This window comes from Artibeus jamaicensis, unplaced genomic scaffold (genome assembly GCF_021234435.1).
Source record: "Artibeus jamaicensis isolate MK-2021 breed Jamaican fruit bat unplaced genomic scaffold, CSHL_Jam_final contig_585, whole genome shotgun sequence".
In the NCBI taxonomy this organism is placed as follows: Eukaryota; Metazoa; Chordata; class Mammalia; order Chiroptera; family Phyllostomidae; genus Artibeus; species Artibeus jamaicensis.
Genome location: NW_026521894.1, coordinates 13,717,529 through 13,734,810, shown reverse-complemented (window position 1 = coordinate 13,734,810; position 17,282 = coordinate 13,717,529). Strand labels below are relative to the sequence as shown.

At 44.5% G+C, this 17,282-nt stretch overlaps 1 protein-coding gene across 3 annotated transcripts in view; it reads right to left on the bottom strand.

The window, feature by feature from the left end:
- AMOTL1 (angiomotin like 1) overlaps positions 1-17,282 on the bottom strand; it is a 147,196-nt gene that overhangs the window by 76,341 nt on the left and 53,573 nt on the right. Inside the window, exon 1 of one of the 3 annotated variants that reach the window (XM_037163449.2) lies at positions 16,268-16,555. The exons of the other annotated variants lie outside the window; for them this stretch is intronic. Coding sequence (XP_037019344.2) covers positions 16,268-16,316 — 49 coding nt within the window. The 5' untranslated portion in view covers positions 16,317-16,555. Of the gene's footprint in view, positions 1-16,267; positions 16,556-17,282 lie in introns of those variants that run through there. 3 annotated transcript variants of the gene reach the window in all.

The window sequence follows — 17,282 nt, the reverse complement described above, 5'->3', positions numbered from 1 at the left end:
GAGTGGCAAGCTGGGACAGCAGGGTGGGCATCCCTCTTGGTGCACACACACTGGATCTAGGACTGTGTGTGCTGGCTATACTTGCCTTTCCCCCCTCTTTGGCCTTCTTGTTTTGGATCATAAATACCCCTTTAAAAGAATCTGTCAAGAGCTACAGAGCTTCTCTCTAGGTCTAGAACAGCAATTTTCAACCAGTGTGCCACAAGATTTTTAAAACATGTAATACCTAACTATTTAGTAAGGGGCGCTGACCTCTTTCCCCTTAGACTGTCAAATAAAAAACTGATAACAGCCAACACAACAACAGCTGTCTGGTGTGAATGAATCAAAATTTTACTTATTTTTTGGTAAGATCAGCAAAGATATATTTTTTGGTGTGCTGCAGAATTTTACTATTAGTTTACGTGTGCCATTGAGATGAAAAAGATTGAGAATTGATGGTCTAGAAGAATGCATGGCATTCACTACAAACCCCAGTGTAAGAACCCCTAATTTATAATCAGCCAGGATGCTGAGAGGGAGAACAGAGGGACGCATGCTGCAAAATAAAATGTTCTGGGGAAGTATCGATGGGAAGCCCTGGAAAGGGGTAACCAAACACAGTTGGGAATTTTCTATGTGAAGTGCACTATTCTGAGTAATTGACATTAACTCATTTAATCCTCATAATGACTCTATGAAGGTTATTCTCATTGTTCAGATGAGGAAACAAAGGCACCGAGGGTAACTTGCCTAAAGTCACACAATTAGTAGAGGGCAAGGCCAGGATTCAAGCCAGCTAATCTGGCTCCAAGAGTTCAAGATCTTTACCCCTATGCCAATAGTGCTCAAACTTTTCAGTTATAGGGCCCCTTTACACACTGGAAAATTACTGAGGACCCAGTGAGCTTCTGTTCATGTGAGCCATGTTTATCAACATTTACCGTGTTCGAAATTAAAACTGAGAAACATTAAAATATATATTCATTCATCCAAAATAACAATAAACCTATTATAAGTTACATAAAATACTTTTATGAAACTCATTTCTAAAACAAAAAGCAGCGAGAGGAGTACTGTTTGATATTTTTATATATTTTATAATTTTATAAATTTCTTCATGCCTGGCTTGATAGAAGACAGCTGCGTTCTCATAGTTGCTTCTGCTGTCGATCTATTCTGCATGATTTTTAGTTTAAGTAGATGAAGAAAATCTGGCCTCATTCGAACATACAGTTGGCAAAAGCAAGCATATTTTTATAGCTGTTTCAGAAAATTGTGCCTATTATTTGAAACTGCACCAAAAGTCAACAGTGGCAATTATTCAGAGGTGGCTGCAATGTGACATATAAAAGCATGTCATGGGTCTGCCTATACAGTCTATTACGTCAGAATCTACTGGTGCATCTTTCACTTTGAAGGGAGCTTTGTTTGCCCAGGCAGGATTTTGTAACTTCATACATTGGTCATTTGGGGAAAAAATGGTTCTCTCAAGTATGCGGATCTCCTAAACAGTGAGAAATTTAAAGTGTGATATCCGCAAAATCGTATCTGTTAACACACCATGGGTCGCAATTATCAGGAAAGACTTTTACACAGTATTGGGAAGCTGTCAAGGTAACAGTGGCAAACGTGGGTTTTCCAAAATTCTAATTTGCACTTGAAAGCTTCAATTTTATCATTGGCAACAAATACTGTCCACTGATTTTCTTGAGGTGACAGGCTCCCTTTATTCGTTTTTGATAAAATACCCACCAAATACCCAATTCAGAATAACTATCATTAGCTATTCTCTCAAGTGAAAACATTGTTCCAGAAAAAAAGTTAAGCTCAAGACTTCTAGTCAAGATGGCAGCATAAGTAAACACAGCTCAGCTCCTTGCACCACCACATCAAAAGAAGAGAAAGAGCAAGAAATTGGGAATCTATTTGAAAAAATCATGAAAGAAAACTTCCCTAATTTGGTGAAGGGAATAGACATGAACATCTAGGAAGCACAGAGTCCCAAACAAGAGGCCTGCAAAGGGGCCCACTCCAAGACACGTCATAATTAAAATGCCAAAGGTTAATGATGAAGAGAGAATCTTAAAAGCAGCAAGAGAAAAGCAGATAGTAACCTACTGGGGAGTTTACATAGGACTGCAAACTTATTTCTCAAAAGAAACTTTGCAGGCTAGAAGGGAGTGGCAAGAAATATTCAAAGTCATGAAAAGCAGGGACCTACAGCCAAGACTGCTCTATCCAGCAAAGCTATCATTTAGAATCAAAGGGCAAATAACGAGCTTTCCATACAAAAAAAAAGGCTAAAGGAGTCCATCATCACCAAAACATTATTATATGAAATGTTAAAGGGACTTATTTAAGAAAAAGAAGACCAAAACTATGAACAGTAAAATGACATTAAATACATACCTATCAACAATTGAATCTAAAAAACAAACTAAGCAAACGAGAACAGAGATAGAATCATGGATATGGAGAGCCTTTTGGTGGTTGCCAGATGGCAGGGGGTAGGGAGGGATGGGTGAATCGGTAAGGGAATTAAGAAGTACAAACCGGTAGTTACAGAGCAGCCATGGGGATGTAAAGTACAGTACAGGAAATGGAGTAGCCGAAGAACGTATAGTATCAGCCATGGACATGAGCAATGGCATGAGGGTTGCCTGAGGGAGGGGGGGTGCTGGGTGTAGGGGGGCAAGGAGGAGAAAACTGGGACAACTGTAACAGCTAATTAATAAAATATAACTTTAAAAAAGGTAAGCTCACCACTCACTCACACAAATACTCTTCCTCAGATTGCAGCAGAAGTACTTCAATGTGTACTTTCCATTTCTTTATACAGACATTAAAAAGATGTACTTGAGGTCAGAGACTTATTAAAATTAATTATTTGTACTGCTTCAACAAGAGCATGAGTGAAAAACAGGCTTTTGGCATTGCGTGCCAGTGAGGAGCGCACTGACCACTGCCCTGGCTCACCAGCGGCACCGGCAATGCTCCCAGAGTTGCTCAGCACCGTAGGTACAAACGTCTGCAGGGTGGAAAAGGCTCATGTGTCTTAGTATTAGTACGAAGATAGTTTTTAGGTCTCAGAAACCTTCAAGGTTCTACAGACCACACTCTGAGAAACACTGCTCTATGTTATATAGCTTCTTCCAGAGGGGACAGACCAAAAGATATGAAACTTAAGGAAAAGTTGAGGATGAAAATGGCTGCATGTCAGTTACAGCTGAGTTACCACCTCCCTGCCTAGGCAAAGGAAGATGCTCCCCCACCCTCGGAAAGTCAGTGAACTTGAAGAAGGCACACAGAGGCCCTTTGTTGGAGGGCACAGCTGGAACACTATTTGTCAGATGAATGGACCCTGTTGATTAAAGAAAATGCATCTGAAGAGAGACGGCAGCCCCTCCAGAAAACACCTGCACATGAATGCATCTTCTTGCCCTCAAGGAATTTTTTTTTATAAAAAGGAATACAAAGCTACAATGACACTTCACTAGCAAAAAGTCTCCATGAGATTACTTTTAGGAAGTGGGGAGAAAATAAACTGTAATAACTTGCCCAGCAGGAAGGCAGACAATCCTTGGACAAAGGGAAAGATGTTAAGACATGATGACTTTAGAGAAAAGAGAACAAGGTTGTCAAGCCAAAGGGCTGGAGTATTAGAAAGACTTAGAGAATAAAAAAGATAGAGGAGAAAATATCTTCTAACTGGAAAAAAAAAAGATGTGCCATGCTTTTTGTTTTATTTTGGCAAATCTGCTGCTTAAACGATGCAAGAATCCAGAGTCTACTATTTATGAGTTGTGTGCACTTGAACAAATGAGTTAACGTCTAGGTGTCCGTTACCTTTTCAGTAAACGGGAATGGTAGCAGGACCTACTACGTATGGCTCTTATGAAGGTTAAATGAGACAGTAGAGAGGGCTATAAATAGTGCTCCAGCACATGGCAAGTGCTCCGTACATTCTAGCTTCTGTTTATGAGAAGAGGGAAAAGGAACAGGAATCACGGCTCTACAATTCACTTCCAAGAGATGATCGGATCAGCAAGCTTTTAAAAGGAAAAACAACAAGATGCTCATGCAGATCAGAGCGGAAAGCTTTTAGAGGTTTTTAGGTCAGACTGTTCAGCTGACTGACAAATTGGACTCAAATTGCATTTTCAACTTTCCAAGAACTTGAAATGAGGAAAGTCTTAAATATACAATTTCTCTGAAACTAAAGTCTCATGTTGTGGTCCTGCTAATAAATAGGAAGGAAGGAAGGAAGGAAGGAAGGAAGGAAGGAAGGAAGGAAGGAAGGAAGGAAGGAAGGGAGGGAGGGAGGGAGGGAGGGAGGGAGGGAGGGAGGGAGGGAGGGAGGGAGGGAGGGAGGGAGGGAGGGAGGGAGGGAGGGAAAGGGAGGGAGGGAGAAGGGAGGGAGGGAAAGGGAGGGAGGGAGGGAGGGAGGGAGGGAGGGAGGGAGGGAAGCTCCTGACCTGTCTGGCCACCTTGGCATTCAGGTTTAGGGAGAGGAGGCCCAGAGAGGGTGTCAGGACTCTAACCAGAATACCCTCGGGGGCCGGGAGGCTCCCTCTTCAAACAGAAGGACAACAGGGTAGTTACTGGGAGTGGGAGGAGAGGCTCTCTGTACTAAGAAGTACAGGTAAGAAAAAACCTCTCCTCTCCTGGGACACTTTTGTTCCATAACTTCCATCCCACCTGTGGTATAACAGGAGAAGGCCAAGGTGTGAACTCTGCATCTCTCCTCTGCGTCTACTGTGGTGAATCTATCCCTTCCACTGGCCATGGAGGAGAAACTTACCCCTTTACTATCAAAAGCAGGAGAAAGCCTAGTGCTTTGTAATCATAACATAGGTGGCCATTTAAAAGCTATTTTCATCCTCCAATCAGTGAATCTTATAATGGCCTGGCCAATAAGATGAAAAATAAAAGAACAAAATCAGCTGACCTCATGTCAGGATACAGAGCACGACCAGTTGACCAGAAGACCCATTAGAACATTTCTCTAGTGTGAAATGCAACAAATAACTCAATAATTCTCTGAAAAAAAAAGTCTGACTCAATGTGATAAGAGCATAATGTAACATTTCTAGAGATTCTGAATCTCAGGTCTGAATCAGCACGAAGATCATCAACATGAGCCTCAATTTGACTGCTGTATTGATGAGCTTGAAGTTTGTTTTCTTCTTTCAATGGAGATCTATGTGGATAAACAAAGTGACTAGCCTGATACTGTGAGGGAGCGAAGCCATGTGGAAAGGCCACTTGCAGGTGCTCCGTGTACAGGCCTAGCCTCCGGTCATCCCCGCTCGGGTACCGGATCTGTGAATAAAGCAGCCTCCACAGGACCCAGTGCCAAACCACTCACTCGTCTCCATCCAGCCTCCTTCCCACCTGAAGTCCCAGGGACAACGGAGCAGAAACACCTCTACCGTGCCCTGCATGAAATCCAGACCCCCAGACCCTGTAAGGATGATTAAGTGGCTGTTTGCAGCTACTGGGATTTGTGGCCATTTGTCACAGAAACAGGAACTGGGACACTGATGACAGTTAACACACAACTCTTTCAATGTGTCAGACAGTGTTCTTAGCACTTAACATGTTTTCATTCACATAATACATGGGATCCTTCCAATGATCTTTTGAGGTAGGTATAACTACTATCTTCATATAACATATGAGAAAACTACTGGACAGAGAAGTAATTTGTCCAAGAATGAGACAGCCAGTGAGCGGCGCAGGTGGGAAGTGAATCTAGGTTTCCCGCTGTCTTAACTACTGAGCTCCACAGAAGAACACATGACAAAGTGTTTTTAAGTCCCATTAGGCCCATGTCCCACAATCCGACGGGACCACATTAAGTGATACTTACTCGTTTTAAAGAGATCTCTAGAACGAGACGCCCCCACACATCTAGCAGTTCTTTGGCTGCGGCTGCATCCTCCTAAGCTCCCCAGGAGAGGACGCCGCCACATTCTAGAAGTCGTGACGCCTGCGATTTAAACCCATCACCCCTAATGGGTTCACAGTGAACACAGGCTACCTGTAAGTCATGTCTGGGCCTTTCTCAGAGTGGAAAAAGCCAGTTCGTCTGCCTTCTGTTCTCCAACGTCTTCCCTCATGACATCCCTTTTAAAACGTAAACTCCACGGGACAAAGGGCATACACCCCACATTTAGTTCAGTGCCAGGAATGCGGCAGACCTTTAAAGGTCAGGTGGAGGGGAAAATCCGATAGAGAAACTGTGTTCTGTTTCTGCACGCTCACTGGATTCTCCACTTCAGCGTTGACTTGTACAATCCAGAGTTACTCATGCAACACACACTTACTGAGAAGCGGTTGGGCCCATACTCAAATTTTCCCGAGTTACATTCTGTCCAAAAACAAGAAATGTCACACTCCCTAATACCCAAACACGTACCTTCCTTAAGAGAAAGTAAAAATATTTCAAATAAATTCAATTAGAATATTTGTGGTAGCTGCCCAAATAAACTATTAAGTTTAATACTACAAAATCCGTTCACTTCATGACCAAGCTTAATTACATATAGCCCATTTGATGTTCCTAAACTAATAAAGTGACCCTCGTTATTTAATAAATGCTATTAAAATATAAACATTTGTATTTATTTCAGGTTCCCCCGCCCCCTCTAAGTTCCTAGAATGTATTTTGGAGGAAGTTGAAGGTTAAGAAAGTTCAGAATTTCAAAAAAATTTTTTCTCTAAGTCCAGGACTAAAATAATCCATATGTCGGAGCGGAACTTTTTAAATCCTACACTCTCAAATTTTTTAAAAATTTGTTTTATCGATTTTTTTTGAGAGAGAGACAGAAACACCGATTTGCTTTTCTGCCCATTTATGCGGACATCGGGTGGTTCTCACACGTGTCCTGACTGGGGAGCGATGCTCTCACCGACTGAGCTACTGGCCAGGGCCTTTAATTTTTTTGAGAAGTATTTCAAAGGATCAACTCTAAAAGTCAGCTAAAGTAGATTTATTCACTTTCATGCCACCATCGCTCATTTTGGCTCTACCAGGCCGGGCACCGCATGCAAGGTAAACCTGACAGGATGATGTCTTTTAACCAGCTTCCTGCTTATTATCTGATACTCGCATTGTCTTCAAGGTCTGTGTGATTGGTTTTGTGATACCGTTTGCATTACTACTTTCCCAGGTGTCTTAATTTAAGTTTACTGTGATTTCAGAAGACATTTTCCTGTACACTTCGAGATACCGGAGCTGTAGATGGTCTCTCTTTTCCGAAACCAGACCAGTGTCACACGTGCTCTGCAGTGAATTTACCGCTGTCCCCTAGGTGCTGCGTCCCTAGTGTCCGTAATTCCAAAAAAGCAGGTTTCCGAGTCTCGTTTTCTATTTTTTTTCTCATCTTTCTCCCCCATTCCTCAAACAAGATCCCAGACAAGCAATCTTGTCTGCCCTTATATCTTTCAACCTTTTCCCGTGACTGGGAAAGGATACGCAATGATATTTAGGGACTAGTACCTCAGGACAGAGGGCCTCACCAGAGAAGTTCATATTCTTTACTTTCCCCAAATCCCCCAGATAGAAGGGGCTTGTTCATAAGAAACTTGGTTCTCAGAGCCCTCCAAAAAAATCATGTAGCTCATGTCAGGAAGGACCTGTCTCACCCTGCTTTCGGGGTCACAGCATCTGGAGTGGCCCTTACAGCTGAGAAGCAGCAGTTGAAGGTGAAAGGCCTTCCTTCTTCCCTTGCACAGGGCCAGAGGGTATGGACAAAGCCAACCTCACACAGGAAGCAAAGCGAGCCTGGAGGACAAGACATCTCTCATCCTTATCTTGCTCTGCCTGTTCTGAAAGGGTGGAGGAAAAGGTGGAGGAAAGGAGGGAAAAAAGGAAGGACAGAGTAGATCAGAAGAGGTGTGAGAGAACAGAAGGAGGAAGACCTGTTATGTGGCTATCACAAGAGTCCAGGAGACAGGCTGGTTGTAGAGACACGCAAAGGAAGGAAAGGTATGCAAGAAGTACTTTGCATGTCAACTGCAAGGACCTGGTAACTGACTGGATGTGGGGTAAGTGAGGAAAGGAACTTTACAGTTTACAGAACACTTCCAAAGGAGGCTCCTGTTAGGATGATGCAGTGTGGAATGGTACCTGGGCAAGCCCAGGATGCGAAGACGAGCAAGGCCAGCCCCCTGCCTCTTCTTGACAAAGGCTGATTCAATAGTGGAACAGACCCAAGGTGGAGGAGTGCAGGTGGCCTCAGAGCCTCTGCAGAAGGCTAAATCCACCCTAGCATTTCTATTTGCTTCTCTGAAGCACCAGATCCCTGAGAGAATCCCATGAACTCAACCAAAGCCTTGGATATTACTAAAAACAGTAGATACCTCTTGATAACAGCCTGCTCTCCCAGGAAACTCCACCTCCAGCATAACACAAATGCCTCGCTGATTCACCTTCCAAAGACAGAACTGGCAAAATGAGGTTCATGCGGACTGGAATTTTTACTTTTAATTTTAATTAATTTAAATAGCCACATCTGGCTAGTGGTTACTGTGGACAGAGTAGGCCTATGCCTTAAAAAAAACAAAAAAACAAAAAAAACGATAGGGGTCAGATCACATCTGTCCTAAGCCACCAGAAAAAGAACCTGATAGAATTCTATTTCCTACGTACAAGGAAGTTGCATCACTTGATAGCCCAGCATCTGCTCACGCTGCGTTCCCACACTGAGTTCCTCTTTCTTTGGCCATTGCTACAACTCCACATCAGTGTGCCTCCAATGCATGTGTGGAAGGCACTCTGAGCCCCGAGCCCAACGGCCCATCCCGGGTCCTCTCCATGACACTCCTGAATCTATGTGACCTTTACCAAGTCTCCCCAGCAGCAATAAAACTCAGTATCAGGAGAGGCAAGTCCATCCCCAAGTCCCTTTGGACACTATTCCAAAGGCAAACAAAGATCTCACAAAATAAAAAACTGATTTTGCATCATGCTTTACTTCTTACATATGCCTTCCACATGCCAATATCTCATTTAAGCCTGCATAACTTTAGGATTATAAGTATCTAGTAACCACATTCATTTTATAGAGGTTAAGTGACTAGCTAAGGCAATATGGTTTGCATAGGACAGCCATATACCCTAACTTGGCATGTCTTAAGGCAACTGAGAAAAGAAAACTTGGGGTCGGGAAGGAGGAAGGCATGAGTGATTAAAAGAGAGAACATAGTTATGTGCATCGACTAGTAACTTTAGAAATCAATCTATTTCAATCTTAATCATTAACATGAATAGACTCAATTTCAAAGGGTTAAGCACCTTAGTCTGGGTCCAATTTAAAGAGAATCACATTCTAAAATAATGGTCCTTAAAGTGTGGTCCTCAGAACAGCAACAGCAGCAGCAGCAGCACATCACTGTGCTTCAAAACTTGCTAGAAATGGAAATGCTCAGGACCTGTCAGGACCTAATGAAACAGAAACTCTGGGGGTGGAGCCCAGCAGTCTGTGTTTAAATAAGCGCTCCCAATTATTCTGGTGGCCACCCATGTTTGAGAAGCACTATTCCCAATAGTGCAGTGATAACTGTACATCTGAGGCCTAACCCACTCCCTCTGGGAAGTGAACAACTTAATCAATGCAGGGAAGGAAAGGGAGCTGCTAACTGTGAAGTTTGGGACATGGCCTTGTGACAGGAGTCCTGGCTCACCTGAACCTCAGGTGGTACACTCTGAACTAGCTCACTACGGCAACCGGGCCGCCTGCCACCTCCTGTGGTCAAGGGCAGGGAGGAAGTTGTTCTTCAGAAAAACCCTGGTTTTAGGTGGGAAAAGGTATATTTTATAGGCAGTACTGGATTGTGAACAGAGTATTCTGGCTTCTAACCTCATTCAATAAATAATACTTGGTACACAATACAGTGTTCCCAACTGTGAAAAGGAAAACTCCTATGAATAAGAACTGGGATTCCAGTTTCTCAGAGAAAGGAGATATATGAGAATACACATAACATTATTTTAAAGCCATGTGTCTCCTTCCTATTTTAATGATAATAATTATTATGTTATGAATATTAATTACTATTATTATGGTAATAGGCATTTATTGGATACTTTCAATGTGCCCAGCACTGTGCTAAGTGATATATATGCATTACTTCATTTCACCCTCAATGCAGCTTCGTGAGGTAAGAACTCTTATTGGCTCCACTTTATCCACAAGGCTTCAGCAAGTCAAATTCCCTGAAGTTACATAGCAAGGAAGATACAAGATCAGGAAGCAAACCACATCTACTTGTTCCTAAACAATCCTAAATACTATCTTCTTTTTTAAATACATACCCAAACTTCAAATCTATTTAACCTTTTTCATACTCTTTTATGTTACTGAGTTTTAACTATAGCATTTTCATTTTTTTTTAGCTATTATGCCACGTGCAATTTTAAAAACAGTCATCAACAACTCAGGTTACCCTAAGTCCTTCAGCATATGCTCAAGAACCAGGGTAGCCCACACTGAAGAATCTGTGGCAATAAAGATATCCAAAAACTGGACCAAAGGCAAGAACCAATTTTACTCCCACTGTGCTCGGGCAGCAGGACCAGGGAAGCCCGCCCTGACCACCTGGACCAAAGGGAGCCCTCTCCACTCAGTGCTCATCACCCGGTCTCCATGACAACACAGCACAAGGAATGTCCACACACAGCCCCACCAATCAGTGGGCTTTTGCGAGTAGAAGCCCTGCCCCATCCATCCGTGAGCTTCCAAAGCTCTAAAAACATAACAAGCACCTATTAGATCGACAGCAAGACATATGAATACTTAAGAGGGTAAAAACGAACTACTATTTGACTATACAACATAAAATCACAAAACTTTTGGAAGAAAACATAGGAGAAAATCTTTGGGACACAGGCCTAGGCAAAATGTTTGTGGATGTGACACCAAAAGCATGATCCACAGAAGGAAAACAGAATCAATAAATTGGACTTTGTCAAAATTAAAAAAAACATTTTTGCTGCACAATATCCTGTTAAAAGGACAAGAAGACATCCTGAAAAAAAATGTGGAAGCCACAAACTGACAAAAAATTAGTATCTAAAATGTATGAAGAATTCTCAAAGCTCGATAGCAAAAAACAGTAACAATCCAGGTAGAACATGGACAAAAGACACAGCAGACATTTACCAACGAGGAAACACGGACGGCAAATAAGCACATAAAAAGATGTCCACCATTGTGAGCCATTAGGGAATGCAAATTAAAACAACACTAACACCAGAACACTTATTGGAGCAGCTAGAATAACAAACGAAGGCAGGAGGGCATGAGAGGAACTGGAACTCTCATACATTGCTCGTGGAAATGTAAAATAATACAGGTAACTCTGGAAAAGAGTCGGGCAATTTCTTTAAAAACTAAAACATACACTTACTGTATAAAATCAAGCAATCATACTCCTGGGCATCTATCTAATAGTAAGAGCCCCAAAATGGAAACAATCTGAATGTCCTCACCATGAAATACTCCTTGGCAATAAAAAGGAATGAACTATTGAAAATCCAACAGCTTGGTTGGCTCTCAAGACTATTCTGCTGAGAGAAAAAGCCAATCTCAAAAGGTCACATACCACATGACTTTATTTATATAACATTCTCAAAATTACAGAGACGAAGAACAGATGAGCGGTCACCAGGGTTTAGAGAGGGGGGCGGGTGGGAGGAAGATGGATGTTACTACAGAGAGCTGGCACCAGGGAGATCCCTGAGGTGACAAAAGGGTCCTGTACCTTGATTGTGGTGGTGGCGGCTACAGGAATCTACGTGTGTGAAAAAACTGCACAGAAGCATACACACAAACACAAGTGCGTGCATGTTAAACTGGGAAATCTGAATATGTTCTGGGGATTGTACCAATGTCAGTTTCCTGGTTCTACTATTATATTACAGTTATATAAGACATTCCCAACAGGGAGAACTGGGTGAAGAGCACTGGGGACCTCTTTACTGTTTTTGCAACTTCCTATAAAGCTCCATTTCAAAATTAAAAGTTTTCTAAAAAGTGAGCTACGGGCATTCTACTTAAAAACAAAACACACAAAAGAGGTGTATATAGTTGCACTAATGGCCAGTGAGGTCCCAAAACACAGATTTAAACATACACAGTAGGACCATGTGACTTCATTTTTTTTAAAGTTAAGTCCAATTTTCTGGGCTCGTAACAGGGACATATTTCCTAACACCTTAGAGCTATTTCTCCATCTGCCTCATACAAGCAGACACAATGCCTGATGTGTGCGCCGTGCCCCTTTGGGAGTCCAGGAGTCCTGTCCTCAGTGCTCAGAGTGAATATGTCCTAGGGTTTCACAAGAAGGGAGGCCAAGGGCCTTGAAAGCTGGAGAACCCAGCATGGTGCCAACCCACAAACAAGGCCGGGCACTGCGTCCTGCCAGCAAAGTAGTGTCCTGACCTACCCACAATGGCCAAGATTTAAATTTTGTCTTTCCTCCAAGACAAAACAAAATCAAACCAACAAAATAATTTTTAATTGCTAAGCAAACTAACAAAAACTTCGACAACCTCAGACTATTTCCAACAAAGCTTATAATCAAATATGTCCTCCAAACTACTCCTTGCTTTCCAAGTATTCTATTGCCTAGTGATTCTAGGATATAAGAACCTACCAAAATTAGTGAAAAACTAGGAGAAAAATTATTCAAAACACTAGAGAATTTTCTGGCCTGAGCGTCTACATGCACTTAAAATGCAAACAGCCACACTGACGGGGAGAGGGGCTGCTACTTTGGAGAATTTTGTGTAGCAAAAATACTAACAGGGATTACAAAGTGACCTCCTTTTCATTTATAGGCCTGGAAAATCATTCCGATTTTTACAATTTTCACTAGCAATTCCCTAGTTTCACTGTCGTTATTTTTTCTTTTAAAAGCTTTTACATTATATACAGTAGTTCATGATTTTGCTTTCCGAGGTATCCCTGTTTAACCTCAGTCTGAAAACATTAAACAGAGAATTCCAAAAATAAACAATTTATAAGTTTAAAATTTGGCGCTGTTCTGAGCAGCCTGATAAAAATCTCTCACCGTCCCACTCCATCCCGCCCAGGAGGTGAATCACTCCTTTGTCCAGCGTATTGATGCACTGCCTGCCCATCAGTCACTTAGCCACTCCGTTACCAGTTGGACTACCCTGGTATCACAGTGCTTGTGCTGGGGTAATCTTTATTTTACTTAATAATGGCCCCAAAGCCATTCATATAGCTTTCATTATAGTATATTGTTATAATGTTCTATTTTATTATTAGTTATTGTTAATCTCTTACTGTGCCTAATTTACAAATTAAACTTTATCACAGGTATGTATATATAGGAAAAAACATAGTATACACAGGGTTCAGTCCTAGTGCAATTTCAGGCACCCAGTGGGAGAGAAGGTGGGGGGTACTATAGTACTTTAATCAGTTTCAAAGCCCCTTCACAGATTACTGTGAAAAGCACAGTGCTGGTACCAAGGGCTGTACTTAGCAGAACTCTCACCAGTCAGCCTGCCATCTAATTTCAGTAGTTCAGCATCTTTCCCCAGGCCCTTCTCCAGTAGGGTAGACATCCACCAAAAAAAAAAGCAGGGCACTACCCACAAAAACCTCCAGACTAACTGGCCAAGGGCAGACATTCACAACTCTAATCAGCAGTGTGCCTGCCCATAAAATCACTCACATTTCTGCATTCATGCGCTTTCTTAATGACAGCACTTTAAAATCTCATTTAAACTGAAAGTCCCCCATTAGCTTCCATGAAAAGATGTATTTTTAAATGCTTTGATCTCCATATGCTCCTCCATATATTAGTAGTCTTATTCTCCATCTGCACAGAATCTGAAAGACCAAGACTTTGGTCCGTTTTAAAAAGAAGGGAGAGGGGAATGGACCTTTATAAGTACTGCACCTCCTCTCCCTCCTATCCATCCACTTGCAGAGGTTACAAGGGTTTCCTTATTTATCTTGAAAATGTATCTCTCCAAGCCCTGACCAGTGCAGCTTTAGTTGGCTGGCCATCCTTCTGCAATGCAAAAGGTTGCTGGTTCGATCCCTGGTCAGGGCACATGCCTGGGTTGTGGGCCAGTCCTTGGTCACCCCTGTGAGAGACAATAGATGGGCTGATGTTCTTTCTCTCTCTCTCTCTCCCCCCTTCCCCTCTCTCTAAAAATAAATAAATAAATAAATATTTTTTTTAAAAAAGAAAGAAAATGTATTTCTCCAAAAACTAAATACTCCCTTACCACACCTTTCCAGGAAGAACAGAGACGTCTTTAAAGCCTTCTACTCTATGCCCTACTCCTTTTCATTCTGGTGAAATCAGGAGCTTCCAATCCTTTACTACTCTGTAAAACAAAGAGTATTTAAGTATTGTTCCCATATAATTACCATAAAGAGCAGTTATACTAAAGGCACTATAATGGTCAGAACAATGTGATGGGAAATAAATTTCACATTGGTCTAGATTCTTCAAGAACTTGTCATCTAGAGACACCCCTGTTAACCTGATTCTGACCACTACAGGGAGCTTACAGGATCCAGGAGTGGTGGGCTGGCAGGGGAAATCTCCCTTTGGCAGGGACCCGGAGGGCAATTTTGGAAGCAGAGGGCCGTGACTGTTCGATATTTCAAGCCCTGACTTTTCACTTACCAAAATGGAAGGAAAATTTTTTTGGAATAGTAGCTATTAATATCTTTCCACTCTGGTTTTACTGGCTTATGGCAAGCAGCATTATTGTTTGTAATAGTCAAAATCACCTCCGGGTATCACGGATGGTTCTCTACCCACTCCCTACCCCACCGCCACCACTCCCCAGGACTTCAGGAGCAGTGCAAAAACTTGACTCTCATAATATTGCTTAGGAAGATCATGGACAACCACGTCCGCACTGTATCATGATGGCAAGGGAGTTGAGGGGCCAGGGGCCCAATGTTGGTCCAAACCACAAAGCCTCTGTAGGCCGCACGATCAGAGCCCCTGTCTACTGAAGCCCCAGTCCAGGTTATCTACATGCAAGCTGGGAATTTTCCAAAGCGTTTGCCACCTGGAGACAGTAAACCAACACCACGCCAAAAAAGCAAAAGCCTTCGAACAAAAAATGGAAAAGGAAGTCTTCCACGCCACAATCAAGATACCAGAGAGCAGGGCGTGGCGAGGCACGGGAGCTGCCGGCCGGAGTCGGGATTCTCAGGCTGGGATTCCAAGGGGGTAAACTTGTCTTCTTCGCCGTAGGCACAGTCCTGGCAGTGGAGGCCCTTGAGGCGGGTGCGCGCCGGGGCTCATCAGCTCCACCGCCTTGCCCTCCAGCCTGGATGACTACGGGCACGTTCGGCCCCTAAGCAAGCGCAGGGCCTCGGCTCCACTCGGCTGTCAGAGGCCGACGTGCCAATCTCCCTCCTGCCACAAATGTCACATTCCAAGAAAAATAGTTCTTCCTGGAAAATTTAATACCCCCCCCCCGAAACCAGATTCTTTTAAAGGCATCACCGAGCAAGGGAGAGCTGATGTAACCCCCCTATTTCTATCAAAGAAACTTGTCTGGGGAGAACAAAGGAGTAGTAGGCTAACGTGATCCAAGCTCCGGCTCCGGGGCGCGACCCTTCCGTCGCCCCCATTTTCCAGGCCGAGACTCCCCCGACGGCAGGAAGCGTCCGGCCTGGGGCGCCACAGCCCGTCTGGCGGGCGGGTATGCGCGCCTTTGTCTGGCGCAGAGAGAAGCAGCCAGCCGCCACCCCCTTTCCGCCTCCTCGGTCCACAGTCCGGAGACCCGCTCCCGGGCGCGTCTGAGAGTGCAGCCGTACGGCAGGGCCCCTCAGGAAAGGCCAGCCTCCGCGTCGGGGGCGCGCCAGCACCCCGGGGTCCTGGGCTCGGCGAGCAGACACAACTTCCCAGCCGCCGATGGGGCACGGGACGATGCGGCTCAATGACCCGCCCCGCTGGCACTGGGGGCCTAGAGGGTGGCGCGGAAACGGAGTTCTGCACTTTAAAAAAGAAAAAGAAAGAAAGAAAGAAAAGGAAAAGGAAAAAAAAAATCTGGGTAAGAGAGCAAGATGCCAGTGGCTCTCGCTTACTCTCGGTCTCTGGCGCCGAACCGGCTGCCCGAGTCTTTCCGAGCCCAGCCTATCTCAGCCCGGAGACCCGAAGAGGAGCCCCCAGCCCCGAGCAGCCAGGGGCGAGGGAGCACTGGACAGCTGGTCCCTCTTGTGGGAGATCTGGAGGCCTCGGAGGTGCATCCAGAGCGCGGACTGGTTACCTTTCACTGCAGACTCACAAGTTCCCCGGCGTAACTTTGCCCTCCACATGAGGCGATCATGGCTAGTTCACCGCCGTGGTTGGAAAGGGCGGCCGCCAGGCAGCGCGCTGGGCATGGCGTGGGGCAGCGTGGGGAAGCAGCGCCCGACAATGAGCCCCATTCACGCAGGAAGAGGGGTAAGGCCAGGGCTTCACCTCCAGCCCCAAACCGGACAACCGCTCCTGGGTCCTAGAGCTTCCCGCGCGCCCCAGCCTCCGCCCGCGCTCCCTCCTCCTGGAGCACGGGTCGGGGAGGGTCGTCCGGCCCGTCAATGTAACCCTACACTCCACCCCCGCCCAGGCGCCCGGCCGCTGGGCCCTAGAGCCCGTCTGCAGGCGCCCGCCACCCCTCAGGTCCGTGAGATGGCCTGCTGAAATTGCCGGGAGCTCAAGCTGAGGTTGTCTCCCAGATTTAGGAAAGCGATAGCCTCCCTCGTCGTCCACTGTGGCGGTTTTTAATGATAGACCGACCAGTTACCCTTCCTTAGACTTGCTCTTCCTTCGCACCAGGCCAACTCCTGGTGCGAAGGAAGAGCAAAAATCGGTTCCCGGATCAGTCCTCTAAGACCAGGTTAGGTTCTGTTTCGGGCTTTTTTTTTTTTTAAGTGGAATTTCCAGGTGAAAAGTGGCCACGCACTTTTCTCTCTGCATTCCGCAGGCCCCAGTGCCTCCGTCACACGCTGAGATTGGGCGACATGCTGCTAAAACGAGCTCCGCTGACAAGCAGAGGGTCCAAACCAGATCTTACAGCCTTAGCTATTATATGTATCGGGAGAGCGGTACATCCTGTGGCCACAAACCCCTAAGCTGTTAGCTGCCAGAGTGGAGGCAAAGAAAGTGACTCTGGGAAAATATTGCTGATTCTCCCCCACTCTTAAATCAGGTCGGACTAAGTAACACTATTTATCCACCCTATTATTCTCAATTATACTCGGTAGACTTTTGGAGCCTTGAGCTGGAGAGCAGGGACCCACCCC